The sequence below is a fragment of the Microcebus murinus genome, chromosome 5, assembly GCF_040939455.1.
Source record: "Microcebus murinus isolate Inina chromosome 5, M.murinus_Inina_mat1.0, whole genome shotgun sequence".
Lineage (NCBI taxonomy): Eukaryota > Metazoa > Chordata > Mammalia > Primates > Cheirogaleidae > Microcebus > Microcebus murinus.
The window spans coordinates 21,656,544-21,679,397 of record NC_134108.1 but is presented as its reverse complement, the minus strand read 5'-3'; the positions used below and the strand labels follow the sequence as shown (position 1 = coordinate 21,679,397).

The window sequence follows — 22,854 nt, the reverse complement described above, 5'->3', positions numbered from 1 at the left end:
GTGATTATTTTTGGAGGTGGGAGAAGAGGCAAAGAGGGAATAAAGATAAGGTCCAAGTTGGGGTAATCTTCCGACAGAAAATGTTAGGGTGTTTTCCCTAAATGTTGAATGGGAACCTCAGAGACGAGATGGTTGCAGGGATTTGCAGAACAGCAAGTCAAATCCAATTCTTCACCCACTTCCAATTAGAGTTTTCTTGGAAGAAATTCAGAAATGGAAACTGCCTAAGTGTAAATACTTTGCATTTACTGCTGTGTTTGATACTTGGTAGGGAGGAAAGAAGGGGGCTTTGGAGATTTATGGATTTGAGTTTGAAATGTGACTCTACCTCTTCCTGGTGTGTGACTTTGAAGGTTCTTTGACTTACCTAAATCCATTACCTCTTCTATAAAATGTGGATTATAATCTCCTTTACAGTTATGTGTAAGAAAAATCAGATTTTACCTATGAAACTCTTAAAGCAGTACTTGACCAGTGCATCCTAGGTTAGGATATAGAATATTGCTAATATTTTGTTTCCATGATGTCTGCTACAGATTTTTCCCCATTAAAAATAAATAGTATCAGATTTATTTCAGCATATTACAGTTATATTTACAAATTAAACTCACCTAGCTATCAAGGCAAATTCTAAAACATATTAACATATTTTGTTAGTTATGATGTCATTCATATGAAATATTTGAAATATCTTTTTTATTTCATAGTTATCAGAGTGCTACAAACTCATCTTTAGCCTACTGGGGGCCCCTTGATCTTTCCAACTGTTCAAGTAAGTGAGCAGTTTTTCTTCAGTTCTCAAGAACAAAACGAAATGACTTCATGCTTTATTGTTTTCATTGTCTTCAGACCTGTTCTGCTGTGTAATACTATTTTAATATTAAAAGTCAGGCAAATGATTGTTTCACTTAAGGTAGAAAATACATTTTTTCCTTATTCAAACTTTCTGTTCTGTTCATTCTGAAAGAGATTGGAAATAGTAAGGAAGTCTGAGAGAAGACTTAAAGCAAATATATAAATTGATATTTGCATCAGTGTTTTATAGTTTTGTATTGTTTTTAAATTGCAAAATATACATATTCAGTGATTCTAGGGACATTTCTCTTAGAATAATAGGTGATCATTGGTCCCTCCAAGTTATTTGTATCTTACTAAAGAGAGAAGTTAGTCTCTGTGTATAAAGAAATGGAGTACTCTCTGAATTAATGCCTTTTGCAACAATTTGGATGGAACTGGAGACCATTATCTTAAGTGAAGTACCTAAAGAATAGAAAAACAAATACCACACATACTTGCTATTACATTGGAACTAACCAAGAGGCACACATGTGCACAGAAGGAAGTAAAACTCAGTGGAAATCAAGCAGGGGGGACCTGGGAGGAGAGGATGGGTGAAAATCTACCTAACAGGTACAGTGAACACCATTTGGGTGATGGACACACTTATAGCTGTGACTCAAACATTACAAAAGTGATCCATGTAACCATAAACATTTGTACCCCCTTGATGTTTTGAAATAAAAAAAAATGAAATATGAAGATAATGAAAAGGGAATACACACAGGAACCCCACTTTCCTGCTTCAACTATAAAGTGGAATATCACACCATACTATGGATTCTTAGAAATGCACAAAATACATAGGTAAAACTTTATACGTTATGTTTTCTACTTTTTTTTTTTTTTAGACGAAGCAAATGATGCCAATCAGATTTTAAATATGACTGCTGATGGGCAGAACTTAACCTCAGCCAATATCACCAGCATTGTGGAACAGGTCAAAAGGATTGTGAATAGTGAAGAAAACATTGATATAACACTTGGCTCAACTCTAATGAATATATTTTCTAATATCTTAAGCAGTTCAGACAGTGACTTGCTTGAGTCTTCATCTGAGTAAGTATTTCTTTTTCTTGAGAGTAATATTCATATTTATTGGATAAATATATTATTATATATAATTTCTCATGTATCTGAATACTTTGTGCCCAGACTTTATAATTCAAATCTCTATAACATGCATTCCCGAGGTCATTTACAACATGAATTTAAAATTTCTCTATTTTTATTTTTTGAGAAATGAAATTTGCAAAATAATTTTAGTTGTCATCTGGCAAGATATATAAATAGTCCCAGAAAAGCATAATCAGTATTTCATTTTTTATTTGAAAAATTCTAAAAGTTTAGTTAACCAAGGTTATACAATTCAATGTGCATACAGTTACTTCATTTAGTGTATTAATATGAAGGTGTTTAACTTTTTGTTTATTCCTTCCCTTTAACCACATTTCTTTGATGAAAAATTTTTATTTCTTAAGATGTATTCTCTCACTTTTTCTATAAAATAATAATTGTAAACATTTTTACAGTGTTTTGCAGTTCACAAAGCACTCCATTATTTCCTTTGATTCTCACTAAGTTATAAAATAGGGAGGGCATTTTGTGAAGGAAAAGAGACTCAGATGAAAGAAAAACAATATTTTTTTTTCATTTTTTATTTTTTAGAGGCAGTGCAGGGTCTTGCTCTGTCACCCAGGCCAGAGTGCTGTGGCACAATCACAGCTCACTGCAACCTCCAACTTCTGGGCTCAAGCGATCCTCCTGCCTTAGCCTCCAGAGTAGCAGGGACTATAGAAACATGCCACCATGCTTAGCTAATTATTTTTATTTTAGTGTTTTGTAGAAATGGGGTCTTGCTATATTTCCCAGGCTGGTTTTGAACTCCTGGTCTTAAGTCATCCTCCCTCAGTCTCCCAAGTGCTGGGAGCATAGGTGTGAACCACCACAGCAGGCCAGAAAAACAGTATTTGTTCAGAATAATTTAGTTGTTGATTTTCCTCAAGGCAGGTATTTCTCTTGAGGACCCATCCATATATTATTGTGTTTGGGGGGGGTAATTTTGTGAATATTTATGTTAAGATCAGAAAATTTAGGGCCGGGCGCGGTGGCTCACGCCTGTAATCCTAGCACTCTGGGAGGCCGAGGCGGGTGGATTGCTCAAGGTCAGGAGTTCAAAACCAGCCTGAGCGAGACTCTGTCTCTACTATAAAAAAATAGAAAGAAATTAATTGGCCAACTAATTATATATATCAAAAAAATTAACCGGGCATGGTGGTGCATGCCTGTAGTCCCAGCTACTTGGGAGGCTGAGGCAGGAGGATTGCTTGAGCCCAGGAGTTTGAAGTTGCTGTGAGCTAGGCTGACGCCACGGCACTCACTCTAGCCTGGGCAACAAAGTGAGACTCTGTCTCAAAAAAAAAAAAAAAAATCAGAAAATTTAAATACAATTTTATTTGGTTTGTATTTCGCCATGCAGCAAAGCATGTATGTTTAGTACCTAAAACATTGTATTACTTAACAGGATATTGTTGTCATTTCTTTAGAGCTTTAAAAACAATCGATGAATTGGCCTTCAAGATAGACCTGAGTAGCACACCACAAGTGAATATTACAACTCGGAATTTGGCTCTTGGAGTATCATCCCTGTCCCCAGGAACAAATGCAATTTCAAATTTTAGCATTGGCCTTCCAAGCAATAATGAATCATATTACCAGGTAATGAACCAGTATTTTCTTTAATTTTATTTAATTGGCTAAAGTATATAAACTTGCCAATCACTTAGCAGTAGCTGCTTAAAGAGATGTTGGTCCATGAAGTGCCAATCAAGTCTGAACATCGGTTAAGTTTAACTATAGCAGTAGCCACAAGGTCTTGTGAAAGCACACAGGAGGTACATTTTCATAATCTGGATGGCAGAGGTGGTCAGCTAAGCTTCTACAAGAGGTGATATCACAGCTAGGTATTAAAGCATGAGTAAGGGCCACCGTCTTGCGGGTAAGGGTGAGGGTCGGTTCAATTACAAGAAATAACTTTATTAAGGGCACGAAGGTAAAAAGAAGCAGGGAGCATTCTCTTTGCTAGTGATTCTCAAAACGAGCATTAGAATCTCCTTGGAGGACCTGTTAAGATCAATTGCTGGACCTTAACCCCAGAGTTTCTAATTTAATCAGTCCTGGGTAGGTGCCCCAAATTTGAGCTTTTAGCAAGTCCCCATGTGTTGCTAAGGCTGCTGGTTTGAGGATCACACTTGGAGAAGGAATGATGTAGAAGTCTGGGAATTGCAGGTGGCAGCAAGGCTAGAAAAGTAAGCTGGGGCAAGTTTAATAGAGAGTCCCTTTGACAGGTTCAAGTGATGCTTCAGCCAATAATTTTCAAGTTTCTACTGGGTGTCAACTTTAGCCACCAGGGCAAACAAAATGAATGGGGCATTGTCCTTGACCTGGCAGAGTATGTGGAGCACAATACTTCTTTAGCTGTAGAGATAGACCAAACTGAAAATATAAAAAGTCTGCAATCAGAAGATAGAGAAGACCTTTTTTCTCCTGTAGACTAAGAGCTCTTTTGGGTAATTCTGTTTCATATTTTAAGTGGAAACTTGATCAACCCCAGTCTCATTACAAGAGCATTTTCAAGAAAGCTCTCTTTGGCCTGAGCTACGGTTTCAGGAAAATTGATCCAGGAGTATTCGTAAAACTTCAGTTGTTGCCTGTTTGCAGAGATAACTCAGTCTTTGCAATCAGCAAATTAATTTCAGTCTCTTTTCTTTTTCTCTGGTAGTTATTATTTTTCACTGTTTTGAGAAAACCTCAAAATCTGATAATAGTAAATGTAATTTTTATATCTGGAAATGTTGACTGATTTATAAATTTCTCAGTTTGCCTTAGTTAAAACCAACACATTTTCTCCTTTTCTACACATGAAAAACCCAAATGAGATCTATGGCTTTGTAATAGATTTATCCAGCAGTTGCAATGACTGCTGTAGAGATCAAGGGAAGCCCCAGTCCCAGCTAACTTGATACTTGGAAATTTTTCTCTTAACTTAGCATGTGGATTAAGTTATCATTACCATGTAGTTGTGATTAATTGACTAGTATATCTCTCTATGTGTGATAGATGGATTTTGGGAACAGACAAATGGATCCACTGGCTTCTGTAATTTTGCCTCCAAACTTACTTGAGAATTTAAGTCAGGAAGATTCTGTATTAGTTAGAAGAGCACAGTTTATTTTTTTCAACAGAACTGGACTTTTCCAGGTAAGCATTCACTGAATTATTTTTCAATTGCAAATGAAGTTTCTTTGCTCAAAGGTTAAACTTGCGATTCTTTTGATATGTATCAGGGGTTTAGAAAAATTTGTATTCTTAGAAATGAAAAATTTTAATACAGATATTTTATTTCACATAATAATATGCTTAATAGAATATTCCAGTTTTTAAAATAAATCAAATATTAGGCTAGGATTTGCATGATACAATTTGAAACTGAATTAGTGAAGAAGTTACTATTTGTTATTCTTTTTGTTAAATATTTTATGTTCTCTAGTCATTTAGACCTTTAAAGAAATTGTACAGCAAAGGAAAGGATTTTTTTTTTAATTTAGCAGGAAGCTCTGTTTACATAATGAACAGCATTCTTGGCTTTAATCAGTTTTCCCATTAGTATTTCAAGCGACCTTTGGCTTTCACACATCCGCAGAGTTGGGTGGCATTGTGCTGAGCACATATTATCATTTTTATTGGCATCATTTCTAGATACTAGAAGGTCCATTGCCAGCAAACACTGGTAACCTCTGGTTGCCTTTGTAAATACAACCCAATCTAGAGCAGTTTTGCGGAGCCCTATTTAAAAAATAAAAGTTATCTATTAAGTTCAAGATACTAATGTATAGCAAACAATGTGACCTATATAAAAGAAAATAGCAAGTCTCAGGCCAAGTAGAATTGTTTTTAATAGATCTGCCCTATATATATGTCATGTGTAGAGGAATGGAAGTGGGTTGTAGGTAAGGAAAAAGAATACCATGGAATCATTGACAGTAATTAATTCCAAAATTTAAAAATGTTATTAACAAATGATTTTGGAACAAGCTATATAAAAATTTTATAATTTATATATTTTATATAAAAACACATAATTTATTAGATTTTACAGCTATGACCACATACAACTGCATTTGTTAAAATTACTGTAATTCAACGCTTACAACAATGTCACCTTTAAAAACAATATAAAAAAAGATGTCCCAATAGGTGTCCCAAAAGGTGAATGGTACAGAAAGGAGGTCTAGTTCAGAGGCCAGGTTTAGCCCTGTGGGAAGAGTTTGAGACAACTCTCAAGAGTTGTAAGGATCTGTCATTATTTTATTTTTAGTTTTTTTCTACATCATTTTCTCCTCCTCCTTAGGTATCTCCCAATCAAAGTTGATAGTAGGAAACATGTGCATTTGGTTTTTAAAGTAAATTTATAGCAAAGTGAAAAAACATTAAGGCTTCTATGGTAGTCCCCTAACATGGTGGGTAAGATGAGTACTTTTTGATAAAAGCCTGGGTATCACCAACTAATAGATGACTTTACTGATAGTGACCACCACATAAAATCACACTTGAAGCTCTGACTTGAGGGGGGAGGAGTTACAAGAGCAATATACGTAACCTTAACATTTGTACCCTTATAATATGCTGAAATAAAAAAAGAAAAAAAAAAACTATATTTGGATGCTGAGTTTTGTTTGGAAGTCAAGAAATCCTGCAATTTTTCCAAAACAACTGATTCATAAGCTGAGATGTAGAGAGAAATTCAGGAGGTTTGACAAGAAACACAAGGGGAAGAAAAAAAATAGAGGTGAATCTTGCTGGAGAGAAAGCCCATTGGTCCAAATCATTGTGTGGCACAGATTCCATTTCCTGACAGCCTTATCGCTGAAGTAGAATCTGCAGATACCTGGCAAGTATCCAGTCATAGAAGAAGTTAGAAGTTCTGCATGGGACTTTAATTACAGGAGAATTACATTTAGGTGCAAGTTGGTAAACACGTCAGCCTATTGGCATGGATGTGAAAGATGGATTGCTTTTTATTTTCCACACCATACTTCCTTCATACTTCTGTAAAGGAAAACAACTTCATCTATTTTCTAGAGTAGGGAAATGATCTAATTGTTTCACAGCTTTTTATGAGTTTATATTATTTATTAGCTTGCATTGTTTCAGATGTTAAGTGGCTGACATCAGTCACCGCAATCAAGAATGGAGTTTTATGAACATCGCCTTACAATATTGGCTCGTAACGTCCCCTCGATGTATTTATTATAATAAGGGAAATAGCAAAGCTCCTTCAGGAAAGCCAGCAATTGGATGTTATAAACAGGATGTTCTAGAATTGAAGATCTTAAGTGTAAAAAATGCTGACCGTTTGCTTACTTTGGAGCACCAAAGGAAAACAAAAGTGTGTCCTTGTAACACACGCGATTTTGTTTTTCTTTAAAAGGATGTAGGACCCCAAAGAAAAACCTTAGTGAGTTATGTGATGGCGTGCAGTATTGGAAACATTACCATCCAGGATCTGACAATTCCTGTTCAAATTAAAATCAAACATACAGGAACTCAGGTAAGAAGATGCTCCCTGTAACAATTCAACAGAGGCAGATTATTTCAGAGAATGGTCAGGCCTTTTTTCCCTCCATGATAAAAAGTAACTGGCCCTTTTTGGGAGGGGGCAGAGATGGAGAACAGCTGCTCAGGCTGTGTGCTGAAGGCACAGTAAAGGGCAATAGCTGGGGGAATATGTCTTATCTGGGACTTAATATTCAGAAGGAACAGGGCTACTTACTGTGTTTAAGAAACAACATACATTACTTCAAATACAGCAAGCCTAAGGAAACATGGAAGGTCGACTTATTTTTTGAGAGGTTAGCTTGTTTAAAATCTTGGCAAATACTGCTTTTCTTGTTGCTTCATTACCATTGCTCTCATCTGTTTATTTGATAAAATTATTTGGGGGTTCTTATTGTCCCAGAGGGCCTAGGAAGAGGTTTTTGTCATCTTTGTTGCAGGTCCTTGTCATGATTCTCCATTCATTCTGTAGGAAGGCAGGGAGTGAGGACTGGAAATTAAGTCATCTAATAGCTAGCCTCCTTTGTCACCAACCACCTGAGACCTCTTTGTGCTACACTTTGGTTTCATTTGTTTCAGCCCCTTCATCTATAAAGGAGGATCTTTTTTGTCATGGTGAAACATACAAAATATAAAATTTAACATTTTAATCATCTGTACAGTTCTATTCTTGTTGTGCAGCCATCACCACCATTCACCTCCAGAACTGTTTCCATCTTTCCTAGCTGAAACTCTGTTCCCATTAAATACTAATTCCCTATTCTCCCTTTCCCCAGCCCATAGTAACCACCATTCTACTTTCCATGACTATTAATTTGACTACTCTGAGTATCTTATGTTAGTGGAAACATACAGTATTTCTCCTTTTGTGACTGTCTTTATTTCACTTAACATAATGTCTTTAAGATTCATCCATGTTGTAGCTTGTCAGAATTTCCTTCCTTTTTAAAGTCTGGATAATATTCCAGTGTACATATATACCAGATTTTGTTTTTCCATTCACCCATCAATAGACACTTGGGTTTTAACTATCGTGAATAATGCTGCTGTGAGCATGGATCTACAAATATCTCTTTGAGTCTCTGTTTTTGACTTTTTAATGTAAACACCCATATAAAGAAGAATTTTGAAGGTGATGTGGAATTGTAATGTAAAGAGCTGTGCCAAGAATGGTAGTGGAGTCAGTATTTAATGATGTGGACATATATGGTAACCTACAGATCAGTGATAATATGATTCCTCATGAAGTTATAGGTGATTTTCACTTGTCTCTTTGAGAGAGATCCCCCTAGATTCTACATTGCCTGACATTTTCAGGTTATATTGGCATAGCTCATGCCTATCTATTTCTTTGTGAAACCCTTGGCATTTTAACTCTTTTGCCATATTTAAATCATGGCATTTTAAACACACTTTCACATGTTTATTCTTATGTTAATATAGGAAGTGCATCAGCCCATCTGTGCCTTCTGGGATATGAACAAAAACAGTAAGTTTTAAAATATTGGTTGTCTTAATATAGATAACAACTGAATTTTAAACATTGTTAGACACCCCCGTTTCCTTTCATTCCACCCTAAACCAGAGTGAGTCACAATGTAAGTGTAAAATGGCAACTGAGCTGCAAAAGTTAGTTTAGGTAGCTTGGGATGCCGGTTCCAATTTCTGTAACTTTTTAGTCATTGCAAGAAGAAATAGGCAGACTTGACCCTGTTTTCTTTTTTATTAATATTGGAACAACCTCTTTGATTTCAGTTATTTGTAAAATACAGTATGCATTTTTATTGCCACTTTTACATGAACATAAGCATACATTTAATCTCATTCTTCTAGGAGACATCTGAGGAGATTATTTGATAGACACAAGGCATATAATTTGAGGTCCAGATTCCAGACCTCAAATTATAAGGGGATGAACAAGTAGACTAAGGGAATGTAAATATAGGAATGGTTATAATGAACAGGTATCCCTTGAAATAAATTAACAGCCTCCAAAATAATATTCAACAGTAAAGAGAGGAAGGCAAAATTAAGGGATAAACAAATAATTAGGCATAAAATGTGGAAATCTCTCTGAGGGGAAGGACTAGGAATAAAACCCCCATTACCTGTCCCCTGGGGTCACCTGCCCTCAGAGTCCCTCATTGGGATGATTGTGGCCAAATTCATTCCGGTGTCAATGCAGGCTTGCTCCCCTGATAAAAAATATAGCCTAAAAGTGGCTAAACCTTCTCTTTCTGATAGTCCTCATCACAGTTGGACAGCTTTTTTTTAAATTAATTATTTGGTTTTGAGTTGCATAGTTTTGAAAAGATCCTGATTTATTCATATACATAGTAAAAATATCACCTTGTATCTTAAAATGTTATTCAAACAAATAGATCAAAAACTTCAGCACTATATGAATTGCTCTTACTCCATTTTATACCATGAAAGATGTGTCCAAGCCATTTATAAATAAGCTGTCAGCATCCATGACTGCCATGTACATAATAGCACATTCTAAGAAAGCAGGCCTTCTTTGTTATGTCTTCACAAAAATGTAGACTGACTGTCCAAAAAAATGTGTTGGTCTCCAGAGAGTTCATTAGCATGTAACCTATTTGAAAAGGAGTATTCTTTTCATAGAAATTTATTTTAAGATATGTTAAAAAAATTAAACTTGAATCAAATGTTTTTGGAACTCCCGAGGCCCTCAGTGGTACACAGTTTGAAACCACTGACCAAATAATCTCTACCTGCCCAGCCAGCGCTAACACGCAGTGATTCCAGGAATCCTTAATAGTAGTGTCTGTTTTACAGATAAACTCTGTAGGGTAGAAGAGACTGAGGCCGATTTCCCTAAAGGCCTCACCCATTATTGATAAGACACTGACCTGCTGTGATTCTCACACTGTTTGTTGATTCCTTCAACAGCAAGTGTTGGAGCGTGGAACACGTCAGGATGTGTCACACACAGAGGTCCAGACCCAAACGAGACGGTCTGCCTGTGTAACCACTTCACACACTTTGGAGTTCTGATGGTAAGGGGGGGGGGTTCTAAGCTCGTCTGGACCTGATATAATTTTGGAAAGCACACTTCCTTTTTATGAGTCCATCTTTTTAGCTTATGTGTTTCTTGAATTGTTTCCTGATCCTTTTCATTGGAATCTTGATTTTTAATGAAGAATCTAATTAGCAGAGATCATATATTAGAAATATGTGAAAGTCATTATAGAAAAGAACTCTACCCCCCTTTTTCCCCCCTTCTTATAGCATTAACCATGATAATATAAATAATGCTAGAAACAAGAAAATCCCTGTGAAACCCTTGGGTTAAGAGAGAAACAGTCAAGGAGACAGACAGGGAGACAGAGGGGTGGGAATGGAGGGGAAGTTAAAGAAGAAAATGTCAGGTGATATTTACATGGACGGGAACTGGGAAAAGTGAGGTCAAATTTTTTCCTTATGTTATCATTCAGTGTGTTTGAATGTCACGTCATACCAGGTACTGTGCCAGGTGATCTCCCTCCTGGAGGTGGCAGCTTGTTGGGACAGACTGACTGGTGGCTAGGATTGGGGTAGAGGCTTCAGTCCTGCAGGAGAGATGGTGGGTGTGATGAGTCTCTCACTCTTAGGCCTCCATATCACTCTTTACTTTTTTTCATCCTCCTTCCCTTCCCATGGCCCTGTTTTATTTATCTCATTAGCCAGCCTGCCCAACAGTTTTAAATAAAAATTAGATCGCATCTGTGTGTTTTTTTCATCCTACCAAATTTTCAAGATCTACCCCATATCCAATGACTTGTTTGAATTCATCCATAGACTTACATCTTTACCTTTGACCCGGTAAACGTGTGACTTTGCACACACCTTGCTGGGGTCCAGGGCACCCTCCGGATTGTACTGTAGGCATTGTTTCTGTTTAGTCCCCACAAAGGGACCAAACCACATTTGTTTTTTAATGGGAGATGGGAGTACTGTGAGCTGAGGCAATAAAGCTTTTCAAATTAGAATCACAGACATCAGGTTGTGTTTATCACCTCCTTTAAATCTTACACCCTTCCTCCTGCGGGGACCGGGAGGAAGCAGCCGGGAGACGTGGGATGTAGCATTTGGCTCCAGCATCTATGTAAATGACCATTGTCGTGTGGCAGCGCTGCACGTTGTAATTTTCCTGACAGTCAAGTGCATAAATGCTCTGACGGGTAAGAACAAATCATTTTAAAAGCTGACAAGTCATAGAAAATAACTGTTTAACTTTCTTAAGTATAAATATTTTTCTTCACTCTTAGAGCATTAAAATGAACAATTAAACGATAGCATGTTTTCCCTAAGTAATTGAAAAGGAAAATTCAGTTTCCTTCCATGTTCTCTTTTCTCCAAAAGTGACAGCAGGCATTCTTTCAGAAAATACTTATTTAATATGTTTACTCATTCAGGTAAATAAGCTTTAACGTAATTCATTTAAATATTTCAGGTGTGAACGAGCATGATGGGTGTGTTGTAAGCTGAATATTAAATAGATAATAGTAACAAAATTCAGGCCAGGTGCAGTGATTCACTTCTGTAATTCTAACACTTTGGGAGGCTGAGGTGGGAGGACCTCAGGAGTTCAAGACCAGCCTGACCAAGAGTGAGACCCCATCTCTACAAAAAATAGAAAACTTAGCAGGCTTGGTGGAGCGTGCTTGTAGTCCCAGCTCCTTGGGAGGCTGAAGCAGGGAAATTGCTTGAGCCCAGGAGTTTGAGACTGCAGTGAGCTATGATGACACCACTGCACTCCAGCCTGAGTGATAGAGTGAGACCCTATCTTTAAAAAAAATGCTACTGTTCAGAGATGATTTATATACAACCAGCGGTTGGCTGCCCAATACTTTGAATGGTTAGTTCCTTCAAACATTGTTTAAATTTTATTATGAATTTGTAATTATATTACTTTTTCTGTTGCCATCTGATAAACAGTTAATTTTATGCATTTGTGGAGATATGCATTTTTAGATTCTGTTTTCCACCTTGGCTGCTTTTGTAGTATTATCAACTGCTGGTATAAAAACTTTCCAGAATTTATCCTTTATGGTGATGTATGTATATCCTTTGCACTTTTCCAGATCACCCAGACTTTGTTAAGAGGTTTTCTTGATTTACAAACCCTTTATTCACTTGTATAAGATATTCCCAGAGTCTACACTGTCCCGTGACACATTTACCATTTGAGAAGTTTAAAAAAATGTATCCTATACCTATAATTATATCTCCTAATCTACAAAATCATCTCTGCTACATTTCTTTGTAGTAAAACTGATTTTTATATTTTTAACATGAGTACATTTTCATATTGGCTAGTTCAAAAGGATAAATATTTTCATATTTTAATTCTCTAAAAAGTATAAAACATGAGAATTGTGTGTAAATATGTATTAGTAAACAGGATCATTTAGTTTTTATTTCAAATTCTGGATTTAATTGCAGTTTGCAAGTCGACTGTCTTACCCAGATAGGAGCCATAGGTTTTTCAAGAGGTAGTGACACATCACTAGGAGATTCCCCCAAGTCCGTGACTAATTTCTCTGGCCTAATGAAATTCTGGAGTGACTGAAATGTTGATTGTGGTAGCCTATCTGTGAGTCAAGTGGCGCTGGCTCAAACCCCATCCCATGCGTCCTGGATGTCTCACGTCCTCCCAGTATTTTGAGGAATTCCTGGGGTAAGAAGACAGGGGAAGTCCTTTCTGACTCTGAGCCCCTGTTTCTGTTGAATTCCATAACTTTGAGCATTTCCTGATGTCGCAGCAGTGCTGTGTCTGTTCCTTACTGCGTCAGTCACACCTGGAACTGACTCACATTTCTTCATTTCACACACACACACACACACCACTTACTCAAGGGCTGTGTGTGTAACACATTTTATTGACATTTTGGTAAAAATCAATGTAGAAGGAAAAATCATGAAACAAACTTTTTTCATAATTTAAGACCTTTGTTGGGGAACTTGGTAGTTTTGTTCTTCAAGTTATATTCATGTGCAAAGAGCTTGGGAGGGAAGATAATGATAAAAAGCAGTGTGCAACTCCTTCCTGAAATAATGCTGCAGTTTTTTCATGTATTGATCCAAAAGAATACAATAAATGGAAATTTCAGTATTGACTTACACTGTTGTTTTTAGCCCCTGAGATTAAGCTGCTCTAATGTTAGCAATGAACTTTTCTAGTGAACCAACTGTTCTCATGAAAAGAGAGATTCTTACAGCTGCTTCTGGTGTTTTCTGTAGGACCTTCCAAGAAGTGCCTCACAGATAGATGCAAGAAACACTAAAGTCCTCACTTTCATCAGCTATATTGGGTGTGGGATATCTGCTATTTTTTCAGCAGCAACTCTCCTGACATATGTTGCTTTTGAGTAAGTATTTTTCTATCTGCCAAGCCCAGTGCTAACTATTCCAAATGTGAATAAGAAAATTGCCTTGGCTTTTAAAAACATTTACACACTTTGTGAATCATGTAGGGTGGTTCACTTTTAATGTTCAGGTTTCTCAAAAGATAGATCATACAACATGAATTTTCCAGCTATAGAATCTTAATTTATAATTACTATATTTTTTAAAATGCGTTCAAATCTGTTAGAAATGATTAATATCTAAGTAAGTAAAAATTGTATAAGATGCTTTCTACATTGTAAAAGATGAAAACATTTGCTTTATAAATCTTATAAAATTAGTCCTGAAACAGGAAATTTTTTAAAAAGATCCCTTAACTCATTAAAAATCAAGAAACTTCAGATCATGTAGAGAAATTATTTTTTAATAAAAATGTTCTTATAACTCTAGAATTTGTCCTGAATTAAAAATATTGTCTTGAAACCAATTGGGAATTTTATAAACAATTGGAAACAGTTTTGAAGTAAAATTAATATTTAAAAGCTCTTCATAACTTGCCAAATACTCATAAATATCTTTATCCCTCCTGCTAGTGGAACCATGTCAGAAAGATGGTGCTACCTAAATTATTACAGAGCTGTATAAGATATGAATTTACTACCTGCTCTTAAAATGTTTATTTACAATATTAGTTACCATATATATTTCATTTTTCCTTCTTTAGGAAATTGCGAAGGGATTATCCCTCCAAAATCTTGATGAACCTCAGTACAGCCCTGTTGTTCCTGAATCTCCTCTTCCTCCTGGACAGCTGGATCACCTCCTTTGGTGTGGATGGACTTTGCACTGCTGTGGCTGCCCTGTTACATTTCTTCCTTCTGGCAACATTTACCTGGATGGGGCTAGAAGCAATTCACATGTACATTGCTCTAGTTAAAGTATTTAACACTTACATTCGCAGATATATATTAAAATTTTGCATCGTTGGCTGGGGTAAGACTCCTACATTTTTTTTTTACTTATTTGTAAAAATTTATGGGGTACATTTTTTGTTACATGCATAGATAGCGCAATGGCCAAGCCGGGGCATTTAGAAAAGTGGCCACCCGAATAACATGCATTGTACACACTCACCACTTTCTCATCATCCTTTCTCCTAAAACGTTTTGGCTTTGCCTTTCTGACATGAAAATTGCCATATTTTCATAGGAAAATCTTATTTTTAAAGACTAGTACTGTTAAGAGAAACTTTAAGATTGTGAATGATGTGGATTAGATCATACTTACCCTAAGGAGCAGGGGTTGGGGGGAGGCATCTTCAGAATTGTGTGTTTCAAAACTCTTCAGCAGCACTCATTAAATTCAGGAGTAAAGGAAAAGCCCTCACTCCTGAGTCACCACAAACTTATTTCCTGAGCCCAGAGCCAGCCCACCCAAGTCTAAAGAAGCAACTGGCAGACAGTGGTGCTTTTCCATTATGCTTTAAAATATAAAGGCCAGCTCAGACTCCTAGTATACTCATCCCTAGACACATGCCTGTTTCTTGGAAATGAGAGAAAGAATGTTATTTTTGTGTGTGCAACCAGAATACTAACAGAATTCCTGCCTTGAACTTTTTAACATGAGTCCTCAGTCAGATATGGATGGTGTATTAATAGACTGTTTGGGATCTTCTCATTGAGTGACTTTCTTTATCTGGGTTTCACATGGGGCCAGGCATTTTAGAGTTTTCTCACAAATCTCCTTCAGATGGAAACATCGAAGCGAGAGACATTTCCAAGATGTTCAACACTACCTCAGGAGGCAATGAAAACATCTTGCAGAGAAATAGGTTGGCATAGCATTTCCCCACTGAAATATACATGGGAACACTTACTTGATTCTCTTGAGAGAGCAAACTACAAAGACTTGATACCCCGATGTCTTCCAATACTTTTTTCTAAAGATTTTTCTTTATACAGAAAGGGACAAAATAGGCTGCAATGACATTGTCTGCCTGAACTCTGGCAATCTAACAAGGCATCATTAATGAATCCACATTTCACTGGTGCTGGATTCAGTTCAAATCGGGTTCTAGTTCTTTAGTGGGGTCTCACTAAGCAAACAGAATATTTAAATATAGGCCATGTAAGAGTAGGTTCTGATTGTTGTCAATAGGAGTTGGACATATTCCACACCAAAGTGGGGATTTTGTTGTTTTTAACAAAGTTGACAGTTCTAAGAAGTTTGACTCTGTGTTACAGAGTGTGTGTGTGCATGCACATGCGTGTGCCTAATTGCCTCTGCTTCTTTCCTTGCCATTATCAGTCTTATAAAGCAGTCCCAGATGCTTCGAAAGACTTGCTTTTGTTTTGGTCTTTTTATAACAGGTTTGCCTGCCTTAGTGGTATCAGTTGTTCTGGTGAGCAGAAACCAAAATGAAGTCTATGGAAAGGAGAGCTATGGCAAAGAAAAAGGCGATGAATTGTAAGTAATAAACTTTTGGGGGATATATTTGTGGTGGGTATATGTCCTTTGTTTCCTGAAGTAAAGTATAAAGTTTCCATGCCAGTAATGAGGCTCTCATTTTAAAAGGTTGAAGTTAATTCATATGTCTTTGCCAAAATCTCTGCTATACCACAGATTAATTCCATTGAATGCCCTGAAATGTTCGAGCCACTTTTCCTGTACTAACATTGTACTCTGCTCTGCCATCTGGGGGAATTCAGGAGGTGCCTGAGATACTATCTTCTAGCCTCAGAAGGCCCATGCTATTTGAGGAGATTTCATAATACTCCCACCTCCTGAAACCCACACACAGCTTCAAGAGAGTTAAATAGCAATATCCGACAGTGAATGATTCCATGCCAATGTGAGTGTTATGCAGAAATGCAGAGAATAGAGAAGTCTGTGAGTTCTTAAATAATTTGAAAAGTTCCCTTCAGACTATGACATCATTGAGATCAAAGTTTTTATATTGCTCAGTTTGGGCAGTTCTGACATATTTTATCAATCACATCGTGAGTGATTGATAAATATCTGCTGATGGAAAGAGTTACTGAATAAAGAGCTTATTCCTGAGATGAGACCTGTACTGCCACATATCTCTGCACATTTCATGGATGGATAACACTTTTATATCCAGTTGGTCATCCGGTCTCCGTGCTCCACCTCATGGTCTTCCTTTCTCTTATATTTCTAAAGTAGCACTCAAAAGGCTCCTCAAGAACTAGGGTAAAATAATGGAGCTAGGTCAGGGATTTCCAGGATTTCAGGATATCTTCCATTTGTAAAGAAGAGTTAGCTCTAGGGACAAGCAGTACTATTGTGGGGGCCTTTAGAATAATATTTATTAAAAGTAGAAATCAATAAGTTCTTATTGGGAGTTAAAAAGGAAATTTAAAAAGTATGTTACGGGAATTTAAGAAGTATGTTAGTCAACTCTCACAGGACTTTTAAATTACTATTTAATAAATAGCTGTGCGATAACTTTCATTTAGTTAGAATGTACTGTACGCTGGGAGTCATGTTAAATTCTAGGATTCAAAGACGTTCAAGACTTCTTTTGCCTTTGTGGAGGTAATATTCCAGTGTGGAAGATGTAACCCATAATGATGACCATTTACAGTAAAATTTTAACAAAAATTTAATTGCCTGAAATCATTCATCCAAGTTTGGAGGTACCTGATCATTTCCATAGCATTGATTACACACTAGGACACCTGCAAATTGCACTATTTGTCAACTTTTCTCCTATTATACTTTACACATACTACAGTTTTAAAATTTCTTTCATCAATTATCTGATCTATACATCATTCTAAATACCAAGTATAGCCTTCTCCATCTCATAAGGATGTTTTGTAATCAATGTAAGCATTGTACTTATGCATGAGAAGTGTCCGTATAAGAATCTCACAGTTCTATAATAAGGTCTTGCCTTATTATAGACCAATGATATTAATAGGAATTATTATGCCTACAGTAACAAACCCACAACTAGGTGTGGCTTAAATAAGTAGGAGAGTACTCTTCACAAATGACAAAAAACGTGGAAGTAGCAACTACTGGCATTGATTTTATGGCTAAAAATGTCAGAGCCAACAATTCTGCAGCTTGCTTGTCCTCTGTCTCACAGAGTCAATGATGACTTCTGCAGCTCCGGGACTCAGTTTTGTGTTGGAGGCAAGAAGGAGCAGTAAGGGCAGGCCTTGCTAGTTGAGTCTGTCAAGAATAGGTCTCCCCAAAATCCCTAAACAGACTTCTGCTTCCTTATCATTTTGTCACACTGCCATCCCTTAAATACAAAAACCTAAACTGAATACTTAAATTTCCCATTCTTCATGTATAGGCATGCAAGAGAAAAGGAAGTTAAACATGGTTTGGGGTAAGCCAACCAAGAGTATTTTCATACAACTCAAAATTCAAGAAGGTACCTTGTTTTCTTTTTAACATTGACTTAAATAACTAGATATTAAGGCGATGGCCATAAAAAAAATTACTCAAAGAAGAAACTGAGGTACAAGGAACTTTCTAAAGGCATTTCAGAGGGAAAACTGCAATAGTCCAAACTAAGTCAAGAAAAGTATGAGGTAAACAGGACATGGTAATAAATCTCTCTTTCTCATTTCTTCTTCTTCTTCTTTTTTAAGCTGTTGGATTCAGGATCCAGTCATATTTTATGTGACCTGTGCTGGATATTTTGGAGTCATGTTTTTTCTGAACGTTGCCATGTTCATCGTGGTAATGGTGCAGATCTGTGGGAGGAACGGCAAGAGAAGCAACCGGACCCTGAGAGAAGAGGTTTTACGCAACCTGCGCAGCGTGGTTAGCCTCACGTTTCTGCTGGGCATGACATGGGGCTTTTCATTCTTCTCCTGGGGACCCTTAAATATCCCTTTCACGTACCTCTTTGCCATCTTCAATTCATTACAAGGTAAGATAAGTCATACCTGGGCAATTTTTGCTTTCTAATTTTGTCATATTTGCAAGTAGCTTCACTTTTGGACAGATGCCACATTAAGTTTCTACGTCACCATTCCAAGTGCTGAGCATAGTTCCACAGGTGGTCACTTTTTTAAATAGTCTTGGATGAGTAAATGAAGTAGAATGTCAGTTTTACTTTTTTTTTTCCCCCATTGATGTATTCCAAGTATACATCAGTGTACCCGGCAGATAGTAGGTGCTTAATAGGTTCTTGCATGAGTGAATATGGAGGAGTGGGAGGTACTTAGCAGAGAGGCCAAAGGGAAGTTTATAGGGATGCTCAGACAACTTTTATCCTCTTCACCTTGTCTCATGTAGATTTACCATTCACGGCCAGAAGAATTTTTAGATTTTATGCAGGAACAAAAGCAGCTCACCTTGATTCCTTGGCTTCTTGAATATCAAAATGAACACCAGCACTCTAGTGCAGAAATTTTTGTCTTTTCATGAGTTATATTGAACTTTTCACAGTTAATTCAACAATTTAACAGACATTTGCCAATAGCCTGCTTCATACAAAAACATAAGGCCTCCTTCAAGGAGCTTATAGTCAGTCATACTTCTTATTCCATAATACATACCTTTAGTGTGCTTTGTAATGGATTTAACTTTTAAGCTTAAGTGAATATAAATTATTTTTTGAAAATTAAATGATATCTTTTAAGATATTGAATATACCCTGTGTTGTTAAAACTCCTTAATGTTCAGAAGCATCATGAGGCCAGCACTGTATAAGAAGTTAGGTGACAAAGTTTGGAATGTTTTCGAGCAGAGCAGTACGTATGGCTTACCTGAGTTATTGGCCGTGCAGTTGTAGGTGTGTGGGGGAGAAGAGCTGACTGCAGCTGAATAAACTTGAACTGGAGGAGAAAGCAGGTTGGCACTGCTCCCCAGATGAGTGCTCCCTTCAGGTGTGCTCTAAGGAAAGTCTGTACTTACCTGCAGGAGAGTGTTGCTTACTGCTAATCCCCTGAGGTCCTCCCTGAGCTTGTGAACTGCAAAAAAATCTGTCACATAGTAGGTATTCAATGACTATTTGTTACATGAATGGATTGCTGAATGAAGAAAGAAGCCCTTGGGATGGCCTAAATCCAATCTTAGGCTCTTCTGGCATAAATGTATATTAATTAGTTCAGCAAATTGTCTTTAGGTTCACACTCCCATAACAGAGGAAATATGCAGGCTCATTTTCTTTAGTTAATAGAATAATAAACCTCAAGTACAACTGCAAAAATCGGAAACTGAGTATGTAGCATATCAATATGTCTTCACTGGGATCTAGCTCTGTAAAGCAAGTATTCCTCTATTTAGTCTCTTCTATACTATACAATGTAGAAGTGCCTAAATAAATATTCACAAAAGTGTCCATTAATGTTAGAAATTGCATGATTTTATATTGCAGGATTGTACATGAAAAGCTCACTGATCTGCCAGCCCAACCTTGGTTTTGCTTTTAGAATTTCCTGGCAGTTTCAGTAACCTTCAACAGCTACAGTTGTCTGTTTAGCTCGGTTTCCATTAATGAGGATGGGGATGTTTTATTTTTCCCAGCATGAGTCTCCTGTCAGGAGGGAAAAATGTTGTAAACCATCATCAAGTCAGTGTTCTTCATAAAACACTGATTTTTAAGACTGATTCTACATTATATAAATCCAGAACAGATTTCTACACATTTAATGATATTAAAAACCTCCTAAAAATAAAATTTAAGTTAAAAGGCATTGATAACATGCCTTTTACATGTTATCTGGTACATGAGTCTACCAACAATTGCTTACCAGCCAGGTTTGTACAAAACTTCTCAGGATGCTATGGATAAGTCACATGATGGATTTTTATTGGTGGGTCATTTTCTGAACCTTCCAAGAGAGGCTCTGTTGTTAGAAGTATGTGCTTTATTAAAAGACGGGCGTAGAATTTAGACAGTTTGAAGAAACAATTCAATGAATGCAAAATGAACTCAGCTACTATGTAAACAAGATACATTCTATCTGTTTTTTTTTCTTTTTGATATGCTTCATTCCAGCATAAAACTTGATGTGGCCCCTTTGCCTCACAGTGCTTATATTCTAATAGGGAAGAGTGATGTTACTCTAATACATTGCTATTGAAAAAGTACCTCACAGATTGAGAACATATTACAGAAGATGTGATGTCTTAGCCAAAATCTGAAGGATCAACAGGAATTAACTAGGTGAAAAGTGGAAGGTTAGGCGTAGTTAAAAGAATATTTCAGGTAGAAAGCATTTCATAAAAACAATAGGAAGTCTTTGAAAGATTTTAGGCAGGTGGAGTGACATGATTAGTTATGCACTTTGTAAAGAGAAAGCTAGACCTCATGTGGAGAGTGGATTAGAGCCACCTGATAGTGTCTGTAGGGAGAGCAGGTAGGAGGCTCTTGCAGTGGTTCGGGATAAGGTGATCCAGTATGTTGGACTGTGATGGAGGGGAGCTGGAAAGATGTGCCCAGAGCCAGGGGAAATTTAGGAAGTATGCTGTGATTTAATACTCTTATCTTTCTTAATACTCTTATCTTAAAATTCTTATCTTTCTAGAGCAATCAGGGCGGGGGGGGGGGTCTTCTTGTTAATATAATAGTATTGTTAATGGATGACTATTGTTATGAGATTTAACAATGGCTAAAGATTTAGAATGCAACACAATAGTGAAAAAACTAAAACTACACTAAACAAATTTTAATCTCTCTGAGATTTAGCTTGTACTTGAGTATCTAAAAGTCAGCACGGTCACTATGTAGTGTTAGGGACATGGGACCTGTGGGAGCAGCAAGTGTTCAAGTTGGGTGTACTGTGGTGTCAGAGCATATATATCTGAGGAAAGGGTTTTGATAGGTTTCTTTTCACATTTTTTCATTTCTTCAAAAACTTGGTTCGACCATGTTAAAAAATCCATTTTATCTTTCAGGATTCTTGGAAATATATGTTGGGGGAGTGTGTGTATGAGCACATTTATGTGTATAATTATATAGATACATAAATTTGAATAGTCTATATATTAAAATTTTGTTTTATTTTTATATTTTTTATTTGCATGTTTTATTTTAGTATATATTTTTACTTTTCAATTATGTATATTTTTATTAATATTTTTGTTTACTTCTAACTGTATAATTTAATTACCAAAAATTATGTTAAATGGATATCAGAAAATTATTATCATCTGTGTGGTTATAATTTAAATTTTACATACTTGAATTGAATCAAGGCTGAAACTAAGTTTATTATTTTCTAATTTTCCATGTATGTTGCTTTGTTCTTATTTTATCTACTTCACTTGGTTAAGTTATATGGTAATCATTTCATTGATTTTTTTTTCCCTGCTAAGATTAAAAGATACATATTCTCTCTTTTTTTTTTTGAGACAAAGTCTCACTTAGTTGCCCAGGCTAGAGTGAGTACCATGGTGTCAGCCTAGCTCACAGCAACCTCAAACTCCTGGGCTCAAGCAATCCTACTGCCTCAGCCTCCCAAGTAGCTGAGACTACAGGCATGCACCACCATGCCCGGCTCATTTTTTTAATATATATTAGTTAGCCAATTAATTTCTTTCTATTTATAGTAGAGACGGGTCTCGCTCTTGCTCTGGCTGGTTTCGAACTCTTAGCATTGAGCAATCCGCCCACCTCGGCCTCCCAGAGTGCTAGGATTATAGGCGGGAGCCACTGCGCCCTGCCTATATATTCTCTTAATATGGTGAAACTACATATCTATCTGCTTTTGCTATTTTTGCTACTTTTCCAAAATGAAACTGGCAGATAATTGTATTAAAATTTTTAATTTTTTCTAAAGAATGCAACTGCAGAAAATTCTCTTGTACAAATTGCTATGCAACAGAGAACAAATGTTTGACAAAAGTACATCATAATTTGCATGCCTGAGTACATTATACTTCAACAATTCATCCTAAAGAAATAAAAGGCAATTTCCTGGTTAATGACATCTTGGAGAGAGAACTTTTGGACATCTGTCCCTTGACGGTATCACTGATGTACTTGCAGAATTGAATTATTGCTCTGAGATACAGCATGTGCACATAGCTGCTTGTTATACAAGTGATGAACAA

At 36.6% G+C, this 22,854-nt stretch overlaps 1 protein-coding gene across 4 annotated transcripts in view; it reads left to right on the top strand.

Moving 5' to 3' along the window:
• The window catches only part of ADGRG6 (adhesion G protein-coupled receptor G6), a 131,452-nt gene that overhangs the window by 93,217 nt on the left and 15,381 nt on the right, over positions 1 to 22,854 (top strand). For all 4 annotated transcript variants that reach the window (XM_020287235.2, XM_076002919.1, XM_076002920.1 and 1 more), the window contains 11 exons: positions 708 to 772; positions 1,689 to 1,896; positions 3,384 to 3,555; positions 4,957 to 5,097; positions 7,328 to 7,447; positions 8,896 to 8,941; positions 10,369 to 10,475; positions 13,702 to 13,829; positions 14,531 to 14,799; positions 16,176 to 16,272; positions 18,438 to 18,721. In XM_020287235.2, the coding sequence (XP_020142824.2) occupies positions 708 to 772; positions 1,689 to 1,896; positions 3,384 to 3,555; positions 4,957 to 5,097; positions 7,328 to 7,447; positions 8,896 to 8,941; positions 10,369 to 10,475; positions 13,702 to 13,829; positions 14,531 to 14,799; positions 16,176 to 16,272; positions 18,438 to 18,721 (1,637 nt within the window). The remainder of the gene's footprint in view (positions 1 to 707; positions 773 to 1,688; positions 1,897 to 3,383; positions 3,556 to 4,956; positions 5,098 to 7,327; positions 7,448 to 8,895; positions 8,942 to 10,368; positions 10,476 to 13,701; positions 13,830 to 14,530; positions 14,800 to 16,175; positions 16,273 to 18,437; positions 18,722 to 22,854) is intronic.